This window comes from Hakea prostrata, chromosome 3 (assembly GCF_041222555.1).
Source record: "Hakea prostrata isolate BN-2017 chromosome 3, UWA_Hpros_2, whole genome shotgun sequence".
NCBI classification, from domain to species: Eukaryota; Viridiplantae; Streptophyta; class Magnoliopsida; order Proteales; family Proteaceae; genus Hakea; species Hakea prostrata.
Window position 1 is genome coordinate 33,079,246 of NC_142602.1, and position 23,175 is coordinate 33,102,420.

Below are 23,175 nucleotides of genomic sequence, written 5' to 3' on the forward strand. Positions count from 1 at the left end.
AACTGTTAAGGCGTCACCTAGGTTCATGGATTCAGGTGACTTGAAAACTGTTGTTGCGTTGGTTTTCTAGGAATTTGGTCACCTTGTTTCCTGGCCCCTCCAGTATCTTGGCTCACTTGGACGCTGTGGCAACTACACCTTGAACATTTGACTTACACTGCCAGCACACCTACCCCTTGAGGATGCTTTATGTTCACATTACATTATAGGAACCTTGTGGAGGGCCAAGCTTGCTGCTTGTCAAATGTTATGCTAGCCATGTGTTGAACTCTGACCTAAGCTCAACTGTGGTTTAGGAGAAATTTCTTGTTTGTGGCTAGTATCTGCCCTAGTGCCTGTTAGCCGAACATGGAAAATTTTCAGAGGCTAAGTGTGAGTATTGAAGAATAGTTTATTAATTTGAATATTTTATGCAATTTAATTTGTTTAAACTATATTTTATGCAATTTTATGTGTTTAAACTAGGAGATTTTCTCATTGGTAATCTTGGATTGTTTGCAGACTGATCAGAAGTTACGTGTCTGTGATATTTGTGGAGCCTTCCTGAGCGTATATGACAGGTAACTTCTGTTTCTGTCATTGCTAGAAATATGTCATGTTAACTTGTCTGAGGGCAACAAAGGAGCAGTTTTATGGGTTTCAAGTACTTCAGCTTTTGACATGGCGTATTATACCTCCTTGTCACCAGCAGGCTTTTGGGCCCAGTTTTACGAGGATTACTTTTGCAGCTAAAGAATGTGCGTGTTTTCTGTTTAATGCTTGTAGATTATAATATCATGTAGAATATGAGCTTATGGGGTTGCTGTTGTTCTTACTGTTCCTTTAGAACAGTTATCATGAAGTCTGTCTAATTGATTATGAACACTTTTTATTGAGATTTTTGAATTTCTATTAATTTTCAGTGATCGTCGTTTGGCTGATCATTTTGGAGGAAAGCTTCATTTGGGTTACATGCAAATCCGTGAGAAGTTGGCCGAACTCCAGGTGAGATAAAAAGAGTCTACCAATGTTGGATCCCTTCCACGTTTTCCCCCTATGATCCCATATAAGAGTATAGAAAGTGTTGTTTCAATTATGGACACTCATCCTGCCCAATATGTTAAAGATACTAGTCTTATTCCCGTCCAGTGCTGTTAATCTTTTCAGTTGACTAGATTTTCTTTATTTGCAACATAAATATCACTAAGAATGCACACGCTGTCTAGTTGGATCTTTTCACTTGACTAGATTTTCTTTATTTGCAACATAAATATCACTAAGAATGCACACGCTCTCTAGTTGGGAAATTTTGTTTCAATTTCTTTACCAGTTTTGTTTTTGGGCCTTTCTGAGTATGATATAAACACTGAACATGTTAATGCGGGTGCTAGTAAACTGGTTTGCTTTTTCCTGTAGAGTCTGCATCTGTCGGAATTTCTAGCCTCAGTAGGATGTGGGTATATCCATAATATCAGCTTTCTCATTTTTCAATTTCAAATTTTGGGAGTTTCTTAAAATCAAACACTCGAAGTTCTTTGTCAAGAGAGAAACCGGCAAAAGGGTACTATGTCATTTATCCGGAAAAGGTACTATGTCATGGTTCTCATTGTCAGTTTTTATCTCCACAAGTTTCCATTGAAACATAGAAATAGTCTTGAAAGAAAGGCTTAAACGGTTTTGTAATTTGAATGGAGCTGTTACAATGTGCTCGGAAGTCCCTAAGAAAGTTCTGGGTGAGTACTTCGATAGTTTATGAATCAGAATTGTCAAATAGAATCTTGCAGAGCCAGTTGTTATCAGATGTTATCTTAACAGAAGGTAAAAGAGATCATATGCTGGTAGCCTGGTAGTAATTAGTTTGGGAGAGTTTGCCCACATGGTCCATTTAGGGAGCCTTGCCTATCGTCCCTAAATACCTGCTACATGACCAATGCAGATGGAGCTCAAATTGTGTGGACAGGTAAACAAGAGGGACTCTGACTAATATGACATCTATAGAGGGAAAATGCAACCTTTGGCAGCTTGAAGATTAGAGTCTAGTCTGGAGAAAAAGTTTTGCAACTATGAAGTCAACCTCTAAGGTTTAAGGACTTTAACATCAGTAGAGGTGACTGGTAAATGTTGAGTTTGGTCCACATGCTGATGCAGATCCACCCCCAATTTGGACTTATTTTCATTAGAATCTAGGGCTGATTTATACAGGTTGTGGCACTTTGATCCCATGGGTTGAGCATGTAATGAGCCTCTTTAAAGGTCCTAAAGTAAGGTTAAGTAAGTGTTGTATGAATTTAGTTTCTGTTGTTGTTATTAAAGTTCCTTGGTGTGTAATACCCAAGCTGCTGGTTGAAGTTAGGTGAAAAAGTGCTCAACCCCTGAGCTGGCCTTGGATTCAGTATTCAATCATTATCTTCCCACCCCCCACTCTTTTTTTAGTTTCTGATTTTCCCTCAAAAGCCTAATGGTTTCCCAATCCTCTGATTGCAGCCCTGGTTTCCTTCTGAAGAAACCTGCCACTGAACTTTCTAGACATTTCAACCAGTAGAACTAACCTATATTCTTAGGATGTCATCCCGCCTTGCACTGTCAACACTCAATCCAAAACTGAGCCCCTAATTTCGATTGAAACCCTAGTGATCAATTCTTCACTTTGTCAACTGCCCTTTATTTCAGGGACTTAGTTTCAGATATTGGATGCAACTCTAATTGGGTTCCAACGTAGTCCCACATCCCCATGAAGGCCTGAACCCTTGATCTTAACCTGCAGTCCCAGTTCCTATTGGAATTCGTATCTCCCCATTTTCCATGAAATCTGGAAGCGTAAACTTAATGCTGCACTTTTCATTTGGTTCCTTAACGGATCTCTTAGTGCTGACCCTAGCTCTACTGTAAGCCTACTTTCAATGCCGTTTAGAGCACGATTATATTCACCAGTGGACTTGCCATTCTGCTTATAGGAGAAATTTTGTTACAAATTATGTACTTTGGATATAATTCTTACCTTAAGAATAATTTTCCTTAAGATTACTTCAGATGACTTTGGCATTGGCATATATTCCAAAAAATTGTCACCCACAGAGGGTTCAATTCTATTCACCTACCACCACAGCAATGTAGCATTCTCTACCATACCCTCCTGATGTGAGGTTGCACGAAGTGCAGAAGAAATCACGTAGTTTGTCTTTCCTTTTGAAGTGTTAATCCACCTTAATTGTCTGGGCCCAAAGAAGGTCATTTTATGCACTATTCATTTGGGTAGGTGTCATTTAAACATTGAGACATTGTCCATAGGGTGTTGAAACCCCAAAATTCCCAGTGTAAAACCTTCTTATTGCATAGGATCAGGATTGTCTGTTGGGCTGATTTTTGGACCACACAGTCCAACATGGAGAGAATATGCCCCTGAAATTTTACAATGATAAGCCCATGAGAGAGAGGGGAGGGGTTTCTTGAAAATTTTCCCTGTAAGTTAGGGTTTGCAAACCAAGGAACTTATTACACACCAAAGAATAGATCTGCCCCAACGTGACTATGTGTGTATCTTGACTTGAGGACTTTTACAGACTTTCACTCCTTCAGTAACACAAAAGCAGTAATGATGAAACCCTTGTTCTGTATTCCCCCCCCCCCCCCCACCCACCCACCCCACAAGAGAGAGAGAGAGAGACCCTAAAGCCTATGGTTCTAAGAACAAAAAACAGCATAGGTTTTCACCTGAAAGATAGCAAAACCTATCAACACTTGATAAGGAAATCAAAACTCAGATTCCATGTTCCATAATTGAAACTTGAGATTAGTACCTGCTCAGGAAGAAATAAAGAAGAGAGCAGAAGGCCAATTAGGAGACGAAAAAGTGAGTGGCAGAGAATACCCTATAGTTAGAGGGGATTTATATGCTCTGTGGTTTCAGGGAGATAGCATATTAAATATGAAAGGTCTTAATTGCAAGTAAGGTGATGCAAATAAGTCACTGGAGGGCTTATTTAGCTGAAAATAAGCTTCTGTTGGGTTATGTATGTGTTGGGCCTTTGACCACTTGCTTTTATTGTAACAGTGTACTTAATGGACCTAAAGTATGGGTATAGACTTTGTTCTTTTTTATTTTAAGATGTTTAATAGGTTTTGCATACACTGCCTTGCTTTAGATGGATCCTTTTATTAGCTTGGTTCTTATTTTTGTTGCTTTGCAATGGGGGATTTGCTTTTTCTAGCTAGATTGTGCTTTGGATTTGGCCGTTTAGGTAGCTATATAAAGCTTTTTAGGAGCTACCAGTGCAGAGATGATTTTAGATGAATGATGATATGCTGGTCATCTGGGGTGTGAGAATGTGACAATCCTTGGAGGGCATTGAGATTTTGTATCTTTTTGGTGGAAGCCACAGTTATCCCTCTCTCTTTTATTATCTGGGCTTAATCTATGTCTTGTTATCTCAATAAACGAGTTGATTAACTATGTTTTTAAATCCTTGGTTTGAGTAATTAGCATTCTCCACTAATGAATCTTTAGTTTCAGATTTCTTTATTCTTCAAATTAATTTTGACTTGATGATTAGATTACTGTTATTTTCTGACTATCATCCCTACTTATTTGTGGGTGGTAAATCTGGTTGCATGGATGCATCCAATTATTTTGAAAAATCTGTTTGTAGAATTATTATGAATTATGTTTCTGTTGAATCATATTAAGACTTCCTTTTGTTGCTGTCCATTGTGTTATGTGCCTTATGGGGCCCAATTTGGTGTATGGGCACTAGCTTGGGCTAGCTTAGTATGGGATAGGTTAAAGGGCTTGACTCAGCTTGTTCCATCAGCTTCAGAGCTTTTGGCACACTGGTCAAGTATTTAACATTTGATATTAGAGCTGGGATTATGTCAAGGGTTCGAATCCTAGGGGCTACCTTGGAGAGGGCTAGTTGGAGTAGAGTGAAAGTTACCAAGAAAGGGCTACCTACTGCCCCCAAAAGAAATTTGAGGAACCAGAATGCAGCCACTTGGAGAGGGCTACCTACCGCTAGAGTGAGAGCCATCGAGGATGATGATTGCGGAAGCGTGGTGGTAAACAAAAGTGTCAAATGGGCGGTATATGAGTGCTAACTTGGGCCAACCTAGTATGGGTTAGGTTAAAGGGCTTGACTTGGCTTGTTCCATTAGCTTTAGAGCTTCTGACGCACTGGTCAAGTACCTAACATTATGTTACGAGCACAAATATCTTTTAAATTAAAAGAACAGTAAATAGAAAAAAGAATGAGAGGAAATAGGGAAAGAGATGAAATAGGAGATAAAATAGATGATTTGCGATTCTATTGAGGAAACCATTGCCTCCCTACTCAATGAGCAGAATTCCTAATATTATCTTTTCATATTTTCATTCTGTCTTACAATATTGCAGTTACACCCATTCTCCACCATTCTCCTATTATCTCTCACATCTAAAACTACTTGAAACTACTCTGTAACTTCCCCAATATGCGACTATTGAATTAAACTCAATAATTAAATAGATAAAATAGAATTGACATGATAACTAATTACCATAATAATCTAAATAAAAACAGCTTGCCAACGCTCAAAATAAGGTTAGATAGGTACACACCACTTTGCGATAGCTTAAAAAATAAATTAAAAAAAATAGAAATAAAAAGAAAAACTGAGAATTTGTAAGTGGTTGCACTTCCTTTAGCATACTAATGTTATGGTGAAATTAGGTCTATCATGATGGATTAAGTCCATTATTCCGTAAGTGCTTCTTAAAATGCCTGGTTTTCCCTTGCTTTTGTGAAATGCCTATTATCTAAAAGCTGTCTTTTTGGTGTCTTTCTCCCATATTGAATCAGCATCTATGTTGAGTTCCAAACTAGGTGGCAATTTCTTGTGGGTTAGTGTAGATGGTTCGTTGGTGGCAATTTTCTGTAAAACTATAGCCTTCAGTTTGTTCTTTCTTCAAGTCTTGTTTGAACTTTTGCAGATTTAGTGGCCTCTAGTGGTTTTTACTTGGTTGATCATTTGGTTTTGAGAGTGGCTGTTTGCCAGTTTTCTCTGATTATGTTTTTTGCATAGAGTTATTGTAATTTTTGATCCACTTTGCATTCTGGTTGATTAAATTTTGGTGTGTTGTTACAAGAACTAATTTTCATGTAATTGAATTCTCTCAGGAAGAGAAGAATAATATCCGTAAGCGAGCTGAAGGTGATAGAAGGTACTCCGTCCTTGGCCCCTTGCCTTGATTGAATTGCTCCCCCCCCCCCCCAAAAACCAAAAAAAAAAAATCTGATGAATCTATTTTTGCACTCAGATCAAAAGAACGAAGTAAGGACCATGATAGAGCAGGTAGTAGGGACCATGATCATGATAAAGAGGACCGAGGTGATAGCCGTGAGCGAGGGAGACACCATGATCATAGGAGTAGGGACCGTGATAGGCATTATGATCGTGATCGTGATCGTGATCGTGGATATGATCGGGAACATTATAAAGATTCATATCGCTCTCGCAGTTATGATTCAAGAAGTCACAGAAGGTCCCGTTCGAGGTCAAAAGAGCGTTCAAGGGATTATGATCGCCACAGGTAATAGTGCTCTTCCAAATAATCCAGAATAGAAGCGATGTAAAATTTGGATGTCCGAAGTCTTCTCTTGCCTATTTATTCATCTTTTCATTGAAATTTTCATTTGTAGTTGAATAGTCCAATGGAGCAGTGTGGTCATGTGAGTTCGTTAATGACTACTAATTCTATCTGCTTGAGTCATCGATTCATCAATGAAAAATGTATGTTGTGTGCCATTCTAGTCTGAAGTCCAGATAAAAGAGGACGGTTGGTGCATCAGATCAGCAGCTTGCATTTTAAAAGCTTTATCCAATCCCTTTGGCACTCCTAGAACTTTACAATGAGCATGATTTTCCTGGTAGATAATGCCACTTTGGCTCCTGGTTGCAGTGATAAGGGGCAGGTTTCTTCGGCCCATGGATCAATGCAGGTTAAAAGAACAGGGCTAGGTCATAAGTGTAGGTCTAGACTATCTTGGAACATAGGAACTTACAGTCTGAAACAGTTCAGGATTGAGATATAATGTAAAGAAGAATAAAAACAGCTTATATATAAGAGCTGTGTAGAAGTAAAATGGGTAAGGACTTAGATGACTATGAACTTTGCATGCTATGAAAATAATGCAAATGGGTAGGGGGATAGTAGTTGATAAAGATTAAAGAATAATGTTATCGATTTTGAAGGATTAGGGGCACAAAGAAAGCCACAAGATCCAGATTCCCCCCCCCCCCGCCCCCCCCCCCCCAAAAAAAAAAATATATATATATATATATATATATATATATATATATATATATATATATATATATATATATATATATATATATATATATATATGTTGGCACCCTTCTCATGTAGCACCACCCCTCTACAGTGTCAAATCTGTGCCACCCCTCCTCCAAGGCATGAAACTAAACATGGACACTGTTGCAGAGCCTCTTGCTAGAATTAGAGTTGAAAAATATCCATTCAACTTGTGTTAGGAAAAGAGGGAGTGAATACAAGTAGTGGTTATGCACTCCAAATGGGATTGGATGAAGATACTAAAAGACAAGCTGCAGACACATGGATTGAGGATATAAGTTTTAAGGATGGTGAGGGGTGGGTTCCAAATGGACGTTTTGGAAGAGATAATAGAGGTTATGAAAATATTTATGGATTGTATGGTTTTGAGGATGGTAGTATGGACTTGGGTTTTAAAATCTGCGATGACTAAAGTTTTATTAAAATATCAAAAGCATGGTTTGAATATCCAATGCTCTCAAAAATGGGCAAAATAATAGCCAAGTAGATTTCTCTTGAACTTAGGACTATTAAGTTATCATGTAAAGATTGCTAGGTCAACCTAGAGGAGAGTGTAATGATGTAATGTAGACAGGTAGATTAATGGTTATTGATGCGTTATTTTTTTGGATGAATTTTGATGCGTTATTGAAATGCTGAATTGTAGGAAGTGAATTTAATCTTCTGTTATCCCAGAGGAGAGTGTAACGATGTAACATGTAGATTAGTTGTCATTGATGCTTGATTTAAAATGCTGAATCTTGGGAAGTAAGTTTAATTATCTGTAGGTTAAGATGGTGGAATCCAAAAGGGAAAAAGTGAAGAAGTTTTGCTTACAAATTAGTAAAAGAGGGAAGATAGGACTTTGAAGGAAGACTAATATGAGGTTCAATAAGAAGATGAATTCTTAGAATTAACATCCCACACAAAACCAAACACATACCCCCCCCCCCCCCCCCCCCCCCAAAAAAAAAAATAATAATAAAATAAAAGAAAGACGGGAAGGGGAAAGAAATAGAGTAATATTAAGATGTAGTTAAAAAAGTTCTCTGTCATCTGGAAGTTGGCAAAGGAACAAGGATGAGGAGGATTTCAAAAGCTATGAATTTTCTGGAACATAATCTTAGAAGATTGTTGAGACTGTATCCAACCCAAGACACAGCTTATGCTAGCGTGGTTATTACACCATGTAAAATGGGAACCAGAGAGAGCAGTGCCCACAATTAACAGGTTTTCAACGCATGAGATGAAGTCAGCTATGACATTTTGAGCATGATGGTGGAAAAAGATTTTTATATACTAGTCAGAGTGATGGAAATGAAGAGTAGAGATTTCAATGATGTTAGATGCATATAACATGGTAATAACCATGTATTAATAAGCGATGAGAATATCTTAGATTGAAAAACTATTGTACAATTTGCTAAATAAAACAATAGAGGTAGTAGTTTTTAGAAGGCGGAACAGCTATCAAGAAACCACAAAACTTGGAAATATGCCAATAATTATGATGTCTTCAAGTAAAAGAAGCTTTAAAAAGGATGAAAATAAGTAAAAGCATGAGATCTGGATACAGTATCCCCCGTATAGGTATGTAAGAGCTTATGAACTTGGGGAGTAACTTGGCTAAGTTTAATAAATTTATGAACACAAGAAAATGCTCGATGAATGGAAGAGGAGCATTGTGGTTGGGATCTATAAATATAACAGTGATATATAAATATATAATGCTTTAATTACTATAAAGGACAAGCTGTTATAATGTGAGGTGTAAGTGCTGCGTTTTCAGTATATTCACAATTTCATACTTAATGTAACCCAATATTAAATTGGATCAAATCGGGGCCAGTTCTTTCAAGATCTCAATCAGAACCAACTGGAATTTGGGAATCGGAGGATTCCTAGTAGGAATAGGACTGAAGGGTAAAAGGGTAATTTCAGAAAATTAGCAGGTAAGATTGCAACCAGATTTAAGTGCTGGTTTGTTGGAGCATATGGGGGATGATATGTCCAAAGGTGATGAAGATCTGATGGTTGCTTTGCTGTCAGTGTCTCTTAAAAAAATTCCTTTTTTATGTATTCTATAAGGTGGTTGCAGGTTTTCAAAACCATAGTTCGATAGGGGTCTCAGTCCCTCAAAAAACCCAGATCTCACGTGATCTAACCCGAGATCTGATAACAATCCTCAGTCAACTTGACCCAACTTGAGGGCCCATCTTAGTGGGTATCAGGGCTCAACTTTGGGTTAGAATTTGTTATGTAGCCTATTATAGGCCTTCTAAATTTAGTGGTGGCTTTGGATTTGTTAGAAAGCAAGTTTATATATGAGTTCCAACATGAACATAATTTTGGTACCAATGCGGTGGAGGAGTTGATTATGCAGTCTTATAAAACATGAAATAACAACCATATAATTGATATAAATCAAAACATAAAGGTTTATAGTAAGATAATACATCAAATATTCACCGTTGTTACACCACGAGAGTACACAAGTAAAACCAATGACTAACCAACTCCTCCAACTTTTGCTCCACCAGCACCGCCTCCACCAAAGTGGAACATAATGTTTGAGAAAAATGAAGTTTGGGAAGGGCTCTCACCTTGGCTTCAAAATCAGTATTTCTTTGTGTAGATAAGCTACCTAGCTTGTTGAATCAGCCTAGGTAGAGTTTCGACCAACTTTTCAGCCGAAAATCCAGCCAAAATGCTAGAACTAGAAAAGGCGGAAGGAGTGTTGAGACGGGTTCGAGATCGAGATGTGTCAAGTAGTCTTGGTCGAGATGTGGTATTTTAAAGACTGGGTTGAACCATGATCTCGAATTGAATGAGTTTTTGGCTGAGATCTTGTATATTTCTGGGATCATCTCAATTTGCTTCATATCTCTTCTCAACTTAAAACTTAGGGTTTATGGTGGTTAGATGGAGCATCAAGGCGTGTGGACAGTTATTTACATTGGGGTGCTGTTGAATTTGGGAGGGATTCTGATGGTGTATTTATATATGTTGTAGTTGGATCCCTTTGAATGGGAATCTCTAAAAATGAGAATAAAATTTGAGGACTTAAAAAGTAAGCTGAACTCTTACTCTAGAATGGAAATGCCTAACCCAGTCTTTAGTCTATTATGTTACTTAACTGACTAGGAAACTGAAATTACGCTAAAATAGAACTAATGTGGGGACTTTCATACTCAATTCATGGACCCATGTTTTAGTTCTGTTAGGTTGGTCAATTACAGTGGAAACCCATCCAATGAAGGCCTGACGCATGCCATAGTTGTCAAGGCATCTCCCAAGCATTGCCTAGGCGCCCTGGCCCTTTTTTGGGTCAAGGTGACCTTGTGTTGCCTGGTCGCCTAGGGGACAGCTTGGAGCCTTGCTTGGTGTCACCTTGGTTTTCGTTGTTCTCTATCACGTCGCCTCGTCTTGTCTCCTTGACAACTATGACACATGCATATATCAACCCTAGGTCTGTTTCCTGACAGAGAAAAGCCTCTTTGTTGCTGGATATGCATCAGTGGTTTTTGCCTGCTAGTAATTACTGTCTTGTTATATGTAGAACATGGCTGTGCTCTCTTGGGATAGGAGTCATTATTTTCCTAGCTCTTTTTATTTTATTTTTTATTTAATGATGGTATTAGAGGAGGAACCATTATAGGACCTTGCCCTAGACCTAGAATTTAGCCACCATAATCTCGCTTTCGTCTTGGTTTCACCTTTCAGACTCCTACTTTCTTCTCTTCATCTCCAACTTTAGTCTTCTTTTTGTTCCTTTAAAAGCCTATCTAGACCCTCATGGGTCTTTCCCTTTGTTATTGAGTTCTCAGAGCTCCTCAAATAATGATATGAGAGACATGTTCATTATCAAGGTTTGGGATCGATTTTTTAAGGTTTTGGGTAGTCTTTTAATGATTTTGAGGGTTCGATCAACTTGCTAGGGTTGTTTCCTTTCTTGGCCTTTTATTGGTCTTATGTTGTTTCTTTGATCTCTTCATCATAGTGAGTTTTTAATTTCCTGCAAAGCTTCATCAGTCTATCTGGTGGTAGCTATCTATTATGGTGTCACTCTTGTTATGCTTTTAGTGCTTGCTTGTGACCCCACTGGTTGTCTTATGGGTAAAATTTCAAAGCTGCCTATTTCTGGTGCCCATTCAGAGAAGTAGCTCTCTATTGATGCCCTTGTTATGGCTTTCTTAGTCGATTTTATTCAGCCCACTATTGCCCAAGGTTACCTTATTATGGGCTTTGTTGAGAAGATATAAGGCTGTGAATAAACCTATCTTGAGTTGGAAATACAGCTTAGGTTTATGATCATAGCACCACTTAGCATGAGCTATCCATCTGATAGTGCTACTTGAAGTTGCATTACTAGTAGTAAGAACTTGACTTCTATGAGAATTTCAAGCCTTCATTTTTTCTAATGCTGTTAGCTTCAAGAAGCAGGAAGATGACGTCAGGGCCTAGTATTTCTTAGCCGGTATGGATGTGGAGTACATTAACATTGGATCCAAGGTGCTCAGTCTAGATTTATTTTGCTTATTGGAGCAGTCTTATGCCCCTGTTCAGCTTGTGTGTCATCAGACTGCTATGTTTCATTGTCTTATTCCTAACTAGATCTCTGCCTTGGCCCTGGTTTTGAGTCCACATATGCACCTATTTGGCATGCTGAACTTCCGACTCTGGTTTGGTGAAATTTGAATAGTATGGGAAGGAATGTAACACAAAGGATTATTGCTAGAAGTTCCTTTTTGTCCTACCTCCACTTCTCATGGATGTGACTGAGGACAAGTGATGGAAACCCAATTTTAGAGTTAGGGTTCCTAGGATGGTTTCCCTAAAAAGGGTTTGCCCTGGATATCTTCCTTTGTACCAGCAAATAACTATGAAATGTGGATGGGATCGATAATATTGTTAAATTTGGTGAATGGACAAGGAGATAAATTTGGGATAAAAATGGGTATGGTTTGGATAAAGACTTGGTTTAACGAAACTAAATGGGATTATAGGGAAAATTTAGGGTTTTAACAAATTCCTATGGGATGATTTTAGGAGACGAATTTGCCTAGGATTGACGGAAAGAGATGGTATTTGTCAATGGGTTGGTTGGGAGACTTGGAAGAGAATTCTTGGGTCTTGGGTTAGCTTAACAAATCTTTCTTTTCTTCTTCCCCCCCCCCCCTCTTTTTATGGGTTGTTTTTTGTTTTTGTTTCCCCCTCCTCTCTTTCCCTGTTTCAGACTTCGCCACACTTGTGATGAAGCAAGAGAGGAAAAGAAGGGGGTAGGGGATTCTAGGGCTTTGCACCAACAGGGGAGGGATGGAGGGGGGGGGGGGCTTGCGATGGCCGGGGGAGGGTGCTTGTGTTGCTACGATTGAAGGGGAAGGGGAGGGAGGGTGCTGCAATGGTGGTAGAATGAAGGAGGGGGGTTGATCACTCACTTGTAGAGCTGCTGTAGTTTTGGAAGAAGAGTGCTAGACAGAAGATAGGTGCTGGTCTTTGAAGAAGAATCTCAATCCTTGACTCAACCGTTGGCCCCTCACCAAGGAACCACGATCCTCTACTCGAGGAATCTTTCCAATTAATCAGGCTTGAGAAAAATACAAATAAAGAAGAGGCTTATATATTGCCTACTAAAAGTCTCCATCCTAAGTTGGTTTCCTGTATAAATTAGGTCCCCTTACAATTAATTTAACCATCCAAATAAAACACTACAAAGATCTATTGGATGCTCCTTGAAAATAGATTTCTAAGACTCTAATGCTAAAGGAACTCTTCTTTGTAAATAAAGACTTTTTAAGTGTCGGTCTTTAAAGAAGACTCTTGGGGACTCAAGAACTCATCTTTACCTTAAACTAGACTTTTAACTAACCCAGACTCTTGAAAATTTAAAACTAAAATTCTGAAAATTAAATACAGCATATCTAGGGCTGGATGCGACCAAAATACCCCTCTAGGAGGGTTCGCCCAACCCTAGGTGCGCCACTTTGGAGTGACCTTCGGGCCCATTCCAGGGTTTCAGCCGCGGGGTAAATTCTGGTTCACATCAGCAAGGACATTGGGATCAAATTCAGCCCATGGTTGCCACACAGAGCTTACACCTCGAGCAGTCTCTCAGGGTTAGTTTTGCTACTATGCTTATGCTTCGTGGTATGATGGCTTGGCTTGGTGCTGCTGCTTCCTCTTCGATTCAATATCCTATTGCTTCTGCTACTTTAGTTCAACATATTCTGCTTCCGGCTTCATGCACTCCAGCATATATTTTGTTGGCCAAAGTTATTCTGCTACATTAAAGGCATAAGTGTGCGAGGTTAGAAGCATCAGTGTTTGAATAGAGGTGGAAATATAGCCCAAGTGTTTGATCTCTGCAAGCTTGTACGTGACACCATTTAGCATGAGCTTCTCTGTCACAATACTAGAAGTGGTGTAGCTTATGGCAGGCTCTGGTTCCATAAGATATTCCAGCACACATAATGTACTGATGCTTCTGGCTTTAAGAAGTGTGAGGGTTGTTGTAGGGTTTTTAATTTCTTACCTCATTTTGGCGTGGATTATAATTAGATCAGATCACCGGTCCTCAATTGTAAATCTCTTCCCTCTCTAGAGCAGTCTTATTCTCTTGTTCATCTATTGGGAACTGGAGATGCTAGTACAAATTGCACCTATAATTTCAGGGTGCGGAAGGGGTTAGAGTCAGGAAGATGGTGAAGGGGGATTCAGAGTAGAGCAAATAAGGGATTGAAATAAAGAAAACCTGTAGAAAGTTGATCCCGGCTACTAATCACGATAATAACCCCAAAGCCTGAAAACTAGACTACCGCAAAACTTGGAAAATTTGATTTCACACTGACAAATTGAATTATTTTAATGAAAATGTCTCTTAGATTATTATTGAAGATCTAAGACCCATGGTGGTCTCAAAAATTTTACAGAAGAAAAGAGGGGGAAAATGGTTGGACATAAAGTGAAGAGGGGTGGAAAACATTGGGGTAAAGCAGAGTGATGGAGGTACATTGAATTGGATCAATCCAAAACCAACTGGGTTTCCAGATAGAGATAAATCAGGTCCAGTTGAATCATGAATCTGGTAGAAAAATAAGAATTAATATTAGTTGGGGAAATAATGTCTTTGTTCTACTTATTTTAGAAATTAAATGCTTTGGATATTTGACTCCTATTTCCTTTTAGTTTCCTTATTTGTTAGGTAGTTAATTTTAATTTTAAGGATGTACCTAAAAAATCTTAATTTGGAAGTCTCTTCAATTTTCTTTAAATGATGTAATCCCTTGTACCATTGAAGAAAGATCAATTAGAATCAATTGAGCATATGATTTGAGGGTCTATATGCGTGTCTGAGCACTTCCTCTTCCCCCATCCAAAACAGAACGAAATAAATAAATAAATAAATAAATAAAAAATTCTCCACCCCACTTCTCTCACTGTTAAGCCCACCATGTCAGACCCCTCTAAGGCCTACATTACAGAGGGGAAGGGTGGCAGTGGGCACGAGTCTGGTGAGCCTTTACCACTTCTGTTGCATGGAGGAGGAGACAGGACTAAGAGAAGGAAAAAGAATTACTCCTGTCATATAAGATCACAATTATGTTCTATTTGTAACAAGAGGAGAGAAATTATGCTTGGACAATTTTATACATGTGAAGTGTTATGAGTTTCATTCTGGGGCACATATTGGAGGTGGGTGCAGGTGAAATTTTCCTTTTCTCTTGTCTTACTTTTGTGAAAGTATCCGTGGCTATTATCTCCACTTGAAATATCATTTGTTCTCTTCTTTGTAAAGCAAATCTAATGAGAGTTCTGTTGTGTTACTTGATAGAAATTTGACAAATTAATGGTACTCTTGCAATGGTTTGGAACTTACTAAAGGTTTTACTTGTCCATCCCTCCTTGCAGGCGGTAGGGAACTGGAAAGGAATTTCTTAGTTCTCAACATAGGAACACCTGGCACCAGGGAACTGGTGTGACTATCCAAAGCCAATGCTGATTAAAATTATGGGGAAAAATAGATTGAATCTGTTTTTTGAATTCTTCCTGATAGATTGCTGCTTGGAAGAAGTATCTTCTCATGGATTGCGGTTGAGTTGGTGTTTTACGGGGCTATAGCATGCTCCAATTTCTACTGTAGTGTAGATTCTATAGAACCATGCATTGTTGATTTTACTCCTTTTGTGTTGATTTGAGACTTAATTGGTAAAGATGCATTAAATATAACACTTTCAGACAGTACTAGGCACCCAAAAGGGACAATGGACTCTATGGTGGTTGTCCTTGATTGATCAACTAAGGACGGCCAGTCTTGAGGCTATGAACATCTTCCTTTTTTGACGACTTTTCAGATCGGTGTGGATTCGCTCGTTCTGTTGAAATGCTAATGCATTCATATGAACTGGACATAAAACACAAAGCTAAGCCTCTGATAGTCGTTAGACATGGCTTCTACCAACTGGATCTTATTCCTATTTGAGGTAATCTAGTATAATCTTTTAGGGGTGGGTACTCGGCATGTTGATTTATGTTCTTCTGAAGGATTTACTGGTGATGGATAATTTAGACAATTTTCCATCCATAGGCATAAGAATGCAAAGCAAACCATCCTTCGATGTCCCCCCCCCCCCCCCTCTTCCCTTTCTGTTGAAACAAGCAGAGCAGCATGGACAAATGTATAAATTATATAAAAATTTGAGTTTTTTTACATGATGTCCGTTATCATTATTATTGGGTGAATACTTTTGTGCTATGAATTTCATGACACCTTTTTTACCTTAAGGAAAAAAAAAATATGACACCCATTTGAAAAATTGAAGTCATCTGGTTAAGTTTGACCGTTATAGAATTATTTAAAGGCCTTTACTGTTATTTAAGTAATTTAAAATTTGAAATAAAAAATTATCCAAATGCCTTCAGGAGTGAAATGACAATACTTATAGTCATTTAATATCCTCTCATAATTTGTCTGCTGGAGCTCACCTCACCCTCTCTTGCTGGCGACCATCTACCCTTTGACCTTTGGGCTTTGGCCCTCTTTCTTTAATAGAAAAGAAATTGATCAATCACTAAATCACTAAACCAGTGGACTATTTCCGCTAAAAACAGAATTAAGCCTGGCAGAAGAGGTGAGCTGAAGTATACCTAAGGGATTAGCTGGCAGTGGCGGGATTTTTTAAAAGATGTCAACCTGAGGTGCGGCTCTGAAACTGCCAAAGTATCAACGCTGGTGTTTCCTCCTCGAAGGAGAGCCTCCGATTCAACCACTTCTCTTGCCCTAGATTTTGCAGTTTTGGCGACTGTAGCATCTTCATCTTCTTCTTCTCCTCAACAGTGAAGCTAAGAAGAGGCTGTTGCAATAGTTTCCATAATTAATGTCCATATTTGAATTTGCCTTTTTTTTTTTTTACCTTACCTGGTGTAGCTGTGTGACACCGTGAGAGAGCGACTAATTAATAAACTAGTGGGGAATCCATTGTTTCTCTCTCAATATTTTTCTTTGTGATTCTTACCAATTTCTCTTCCTTTACTAACCACAAAGAGATCAAAGGATCTTAATCTGGTTTGGAAAATAGAGTTCTTAGCGTATTGAGATCCCATATAAATCATTGGTTTGAGAACTTCAGATTCATATCGTGTTATGCGTAAACCACCAATTACCGGTTCGTACTTGGTCAACTAGCAGTCTGAGTATGAAGTAATGTTGAATCACGCATTATACTCGGGACAAATAATAATTATTGGTTGAAAGATGAGCATCCAACGGATTAGGTGAAATGAAGACAGAGGTTGAAACCTATAAATACAAGAAAGACGAATGTAGAGGTTTGACACTTCTAAGCCATAGAATAGTCTGCAACTTTCCCGCCTTTTGGCCTTTTGAACCTAGGGTTCCTTGGAGCACAGATTTTCCTCAACTCAAACCATACTGACTTGACTGTCGGAGACGGATCGTTGATCAAACTGATCGGCTCCGTTTATAACGTTTTTGCAGATCACTTGCAAGCTAGTAGAACTTCAACTAGTTCAGATTAGAATGATCTAGTTTGGTTCGGTCTACCACCTCCGAAGATTTGACACCAACATTTGGAGCCGTTTGTGGGAACTAAGCAGAAGGTCATGTCTTAGTTGTTGGAAAAAAAGATATACCAATTAGGGTTGTGGGTTCTCACATTACCCCAATGACCATATATATATATATATTTAGACCTAAGTATATGAATGCTAGGTGTCTAGAAGTGTTGGGTTAGATAGCCCCATGAGTACTATTACTTTTCGATAGGGGTATTGACTCCGGTTAACCCATGATGTTAGTGGTTGGGTTTTGTAAGTATCAAATAGGCTCACTGTCATCATGAGATGGTAGGGTTGCATATGTATAGAGTTTGGGCCCTTGTCACTTTCAACGCGATGTGCGATTTCCCTGGGAAAACTACGAGAGCATCTCCTATATATATGTGGATGATCATAGGGTTGAGAAATGGAATCCAACAGATGGTCTCATTGAGGATCCCATTTCTAGGTGGATAAGGATATCGAACCAATAGATGCCTCCTGTTAATGAATGATATCCGGACCATATGTAGTACGAGATTATATGATTATGCATTGGGCCTAGAGTTGTCCTTGACACACGCCAGTTCTCATGCCAATTGGTAATATGAGAAAGTGATGACCTTTATCCTCAACCATGGATTGATACGACTTGATCCAACAACCGCGGAGAACCCAATAGACGTCTCTTGTTGAGGGAGAGTGACTGAGATTACTTTGAGGAGGTTGGTGTGTAGCTTAATGTGTGTCTACCATATAGACCTCATGATAGAGTTAAAAGCATAACATCATATTCATTCATTAGACATATTGTTATTATTATTATTAGTCTTATATATGTGATGTGGGAATTTTGTGGATGAATGCTTGATATGTTGTTGAGTTGATCTTGCTAAGTTCCGTTGAACTCATTCATTTTATATGTATGTTCTGTTAGATCTTACCACAGGTTATGAAGCTCCATTCAAATGGATGATTCGTCGTCGATAGAGTATTTTGAGGGAGCGACTTGCGAGGAGGTGGACTCTCATGGAGTTTTGTGCCCATGGCAAGACTACTTCTACGAAGCTGGGTATTAGTGGAGAGCCAGCAAAACCTTTGGAGTCGATAGTGTCCCTCATAGTCATAGCGTTGTGTTTTATTTTCATTCTTAAACCTTTAGAGAGGGACGATGTTGCCTTCCATTTAAATAACTAAAATTTCCCGCTACAAACAAACAATTCTTCTTCCATTTAACTAATATTTTGCCCATTCACACCTCCCGCGCCGCCCACCACCAACCACCCTTGTCAACCACCCTTGTGAGTTGTGACTAGTCCGAAGACAACCCAATAAGCGTAAGAGCTACGGCATCATCTGAAAGTCAAATGAGATGGAGATGGTCAACGATGACTTCTTCTTCTTCAACTGCAACTTATTATCTGAGTATGAATGAGAACAAGGTGGAGTTGCAGAGCTGGAGCAGTAATGGAACCATGCATGATCATAACTCCAAGAACCCAAGTCTTGCTCTTCTTCTTCTTCTTCGCCCTCTCTGTCCTGCTTAGCTTCTGCAACTGCGCTGACCCTACATTCCTCTACAACATTTGTCCCAACACAACCCTCTACGCTAACAAAAGCACCTACCACTCCAACCTCAACACCGTTTTGTCTTCTCTTTCCTCCAACGCCACATCCAACTCCGACAACTCCTACCGCAACGCCACCGCCGGCCACAACCCAAACACCGCTTACGGCCTTTACTTCTGCAGAGGCGATGTCACCCACAACGTGTGCAGCGATTGTGTCAACAGTGCTTCTACCCGGATCACCCAGCTTTGCCCCAACATCAAAGTTGGAAACATTTGGTACGACGAGTGTACGTTACGCTATTCAAATCAGTCCTTCTTCTCTACCCTAACCCAAACCGATGCCTTTTACATGTCAAATACCCAGAATATCTCAAACGCCACTTCGTTTAATCTGCTTCTATCAAATACCATGAACAAGGTCGCTGCTGCAGCAGCTTCCAATTCAGAGAGATTTGCTACCCAAGAAGCCAAGTACACAGATTTTCAGAATCTGTATTGCCTGGCTCAGTGTAGTCCAGATTTATCAGCGAACGATTGTAATACTTGTCTTGTAGGTGCCATTTCTTATCTTCCAACTTGCTGTGATGGAAAGGAAGGTGGAAGGTTTCTCAATCCGAGTTGTAATATTAGATATGAGATATACCCTTTTTACAGTCTTACATCTTCTGCACCATCTCCTTCCCCAACTCATCTTTCTCCTCCCCCTCAGGCTAATGGCACTACTACTCCAGCCAGTCCAGGTGAGCTACCTGGAGATTTTAATTTTGATTATAGTGTGATGAGCTCATATTTTGTTAATATTTGTTCACTGCAAAACAGAGGAGCAGATCGCATCTGATATTGTCCAGAGATTTGTCTTTTATACTCAGAAAGATAAATTTTGCTTATAAATGAAAGTTACTTGCAGAAAATCAAAGAAAATCGTCCACAAATATAGTTGCTATTGTTGTTCCAGTAGCAGTAGCAGGAGCGGTTCTTTTCTCTGTTCTTTTCTATTGTTTGGTAACTCGGAAGAAGAAGCAGGATCCATCAAGGGAGAATGGTAAGAAGCTTTTGCCTTTCTTGAGAAAATTCTTGGGCCTCTTTGCTCTTGTTTGGAGGTTTATTTATTCATTGATTTTGTTCTAATGATTGAGGTTAATGTATACTGCCTTTGGATTGTGGATAGGTGGGATCCCTATTGGAAGTGCAGAATCATTACAATTTCATTTCAGCACAGTTGTTACCGCCACGAGCAATTTTGCAGATGCTAATAAAATCGGTGAAGGAGGATTTGGGGAAGTCTTCATGGTAGAAACGAGCTTACAAGCATATAGTAAAATCCTTGAAGGTGGCTCTGATTTGCTCACGAAGCTAGAGAAGTTTATTAATCACTTGCAATTTGTCTTCAGGGTAAACTTCCAAGTGGAGAAGAAATTGCTGTGAAGCGACTCTCAAAGAACTCAGGGCAAGGTGCAGAAGAATTCAAGAATGAGGTTGTGCTAGTCGCAAAGCTTCAACACAGGAATCTGGTTAGACTCTTGGGATTTTGTTTGGAGAAAGAGGAAAAGATACTTATCTATGAGTTCGTACCCAACAAGAGCCTCGACTACTTCCTATTTGGTTTGCTCTACATCTCTCTCTGTCTCGTTCTCTTGGTGCGAGGGTGTGGTATTTGTTTTTTTCTTTTCTTATGTTCTTGATGATTCCCATGAATTACCTGCCCAAATCTCTGTGGATTGTGGACGTAAAACTAGAACTCATGTTACTTTCATAACATGTTTCAATTCCTAAATTCTAATACTACATTTCATTTGGATGAATACAGATTCTGAGCAATGTCAGCAATTAGATTGGCAGAGACGTTACAAGATCCTAGGAGGGATTGCTCGAGGACTTCTGTATCTACATGAAGATTCCCGACTTCGAATTATTCATAGAGATCTTAAAGCCAGCAACATCTTGTTAGATGAAGAGATGAATCCTAAGATTTCAGACTTTGGGATGGCAAGAATTTTTGGCGTGGACCAATCTCAAGCAAATACAAACCGAATTGTTGGGACTTAGTAAGTTCAATAACCTTATTTCTTCTCCTAATTATGATCAGAGAAAGCATTTTGACACGTTCTAGACTTTGAAACTCAACATGATTTCAGAAGAAATGTTTGTAAGTATTTCTAAGACTTGTCCCAGACTAGCAGAGTCAAAATTAGCTGCATAATCAATAAATTCTACAACCTATGTATCTTGTTCCACAAGAACAGAGAACTGAAGGGCTTCTTTAATTTGTAGTAAGTTTCATAGCAGTTAGGCCTAACTGAAATAGGATTTAGTTTTTCTTGAAGATGGCTCAGCTCATCTGGAACAGTGAACATGAGAATGTAATTTTGGTTGTACTAGCCAACCTTGTACTAGTTGCAAAAAGACTAAAGCCCAACTTGGCTTTCTCTCCTCATTTCCTCCCCTGTACCACTACAACCGAGGTTGCAGTCATGTTCTTGCTGTACCCTATTGGATGCATTGATTTTGATTGATTCTCTGCCCCTTTGGGTTCACATATCCCTCTTAGGTTTCACGATTTTCCAAAGCACATAACAGTGAGGCAGCAAGAACATCCGAACAACGGGTGAATAACCCAAAATGGAAAACATCAGAGTTGTCTTTCGGTGTTTAAGCTATAAGTAGCATTTAACAACTAAGAAGATGCACACTCCAGTAGAATCTCTAATGGTTACCAATATTTTCTTTTAACTATCTAAAATTAATTTGTTGCAGCGGTTACATGTCTCCAGAGTATGCAATGCATGGGCAGTTCTCAGTCAAGTCAGATGTCTTCAGCTTTGGTGTACTAGTTTTTGAGATTCTAACTGGGAAGAAGAACAGCAGCTTCTTTCAAACCGACTACGCTGAGGACCTTTTAAGCTATGTGAGTTGTGGGTGTTTGTACTCCTTTCCATTCATTGCTATAGATTACTAGGACATGCATTCATTGTATCTTAAAACCTGAGAGACCTAAATACTCACATGGATCAATTGTTTCAGGCATGGAGACACTGGAATGCTGGAACAGGACTTGAATTGGTTGATCCAAGTATAATAGAAAACTGTTCAAGAACCGAAGTTATGAGATGCATTCATATTGGGTTATTGTGTGTTCAGGATGACATAGCTGACAGACCCACTATGGCAACTGTAGTCCTCATGTTGAACAGCTACTCAGTTACTCTACCATTACCCTTACGACCAGCTTTTTTTGTTCAAAGCAGAATGGAATCCGGTGGACTTACAGAAGAAAAACAAATGGTGGAATCTGAATCAGATCAGTCTAGGAGCAGGTCGATACCATTTTCTGTCAATGAAGACTCGTTCACTGAGTTAGAGCCCCGATAATGTTCGATTAATAAAGGTATTAACTCCACTGAGCACACCTATGGACTCCCTTGGCCGCGGTTGATGTTCTTGTTTCTTATACCATATGCTTCATATCCTTTTTCTCTTGACAAAGATTGCTATCTGTTTGTATTTTCAAGCCAAGGCCTGGTGGCTATGGCTTAAAAGAAAGTTTGTTGGCTCCAGTTTCTATTGGGATACTTAGAAAGGCTAGTTTAGTTGTTTGATGATATGAAAAACCAAAGCATGGCTAGAGACTTTATTTCCTCTGTCATCAAATCTATGGACTGTTCAAAACTTTATGTGAGGCTCAAGATTAAAATTTTGAATTTCAAATAACCCTAAAACCTCTCATGTATCAACTGAATACTAGCTGTTGTCAAAGTGCTACTGAATGCACACTACTAAGCCTCTCAATTTCTAAATGAGACTCATTCTTACCTGGAGGGGAAGCAATTACAACTCTCCCTGCCAGGTTCTTAGACCTATATTGTTCCTTCTTTTTTCCTTTTTTCCTAAACCTCCCTCCCTCCCTCCCCCCCTACCTTCTAATGGCTGCCATTGCAAACTCCTTGCCTTTCCCAATAACAAACCTCTCAAACCTAGTATTAGTGAAACTAGATAACATCAATTATCTCCTTTTGGAAGGTGAAGCTTGAGTCGATTTTCATTACTTTGTGACTTGATAGGTGATCTAGATGGCCCCAGACCAACACCTCTCAAAGGGTGATCACTACTGCAACTAATACTCAAAATTTAGAATTCGTCACCTGGAGAAAGCAAGATCCTTTTGTACATGCTTGAGCTAATGCAACACTTGTGTTAAGTCTCCAAATAGAGAAACTCTTATAGGACACCCTAGTAGAATTATTTCAACAA

The 23,175-nt window shown here is 39.1% G+C and overlaps 2 protein-coding genes across 2 annotated transcripts in view; both read left to right on the forward strand.

The window, feature by feature from the left end:
* The window catches only part of LOC149022128 (U1 snRNP-associated protein usp106-like), a 36,627-nt gene extending 20,713 nt beyond the window's left edge, over positions 1-15,914 (forward strand). The window contains exons 9-13 of the mRNA XM_089150297.1: positions 502-560; positions 903-984; positions 6,129-6,172; positions 6,269-6,541; positions 15,212-15,914. Of these exons, the coding sequence (XP_089006423.1) occupies positions 502-560; positions 903-984; positions 6,129-6,172; positions 6,269-6,541; positions 15,212-15,218 (465 nt within the window). The 3' untranslated portion in view covers positions 15,219-15,914. The remainder of the gene's footprint in view (positions 1-501; positions 561-902; positions 985-6,128; positions 6,173-6,268; positions 6,542-15,211) is intronic.
* Positions 15,915-18,718: 2,804 nt separating this feature from the next.
* Positions 18,719-22,800, forward strand: LOC149022129 (cysteine-rich receptor-like protein kinase 25). The gene is made up of 7 exons (XM_089150298.1): positions 18,719-19,667; positions 19,835-19,969; positions 20,096-20,217; positions 20,319-20,529; positions 20,735-20,972; positions 21,682-21,832; positions 21,949-22,800. The coding sequence occupies exons 1-7, from the start codon at positions 18,788-18,790 to the stop codon at positions 22,294-22,296; spliced, it is 2,085 nt and encodes a 694-aa protein (XP_089006424.1). The 5' UTR covers positions 18,719-18,787; the 3' UTR covers positions 22,297-22,800.
* Positions 22,801-23,175: the final 375 nt, after the last annotated feature.

Excerpts from the sequence above, each read along its gene's own strand:
- LOC149022129 (XM_089150298.1), top strand. The coding sequence starts at position 18,788 with ATGAGAACAAGGTGGAGTTGCAGAGCTGGAGCAGTAATGGAACCATGC. Across the intron at positions 19,970-20,095 it reads GGATCCATCAAGGGAGAATG|GTGGGATCCCTATTGGAAGT; the intron begins GTAAGAAGCTTT and ends GATTGTGGATAG. Across the intron at positions 20,218-20,318 it reads GATTTGGGGAAGTCTTCATG|GGTAAACTTCCAAGTGGAGA; the intron begins GTAGAAACGAGC and ends ATTTGTCTTCAG.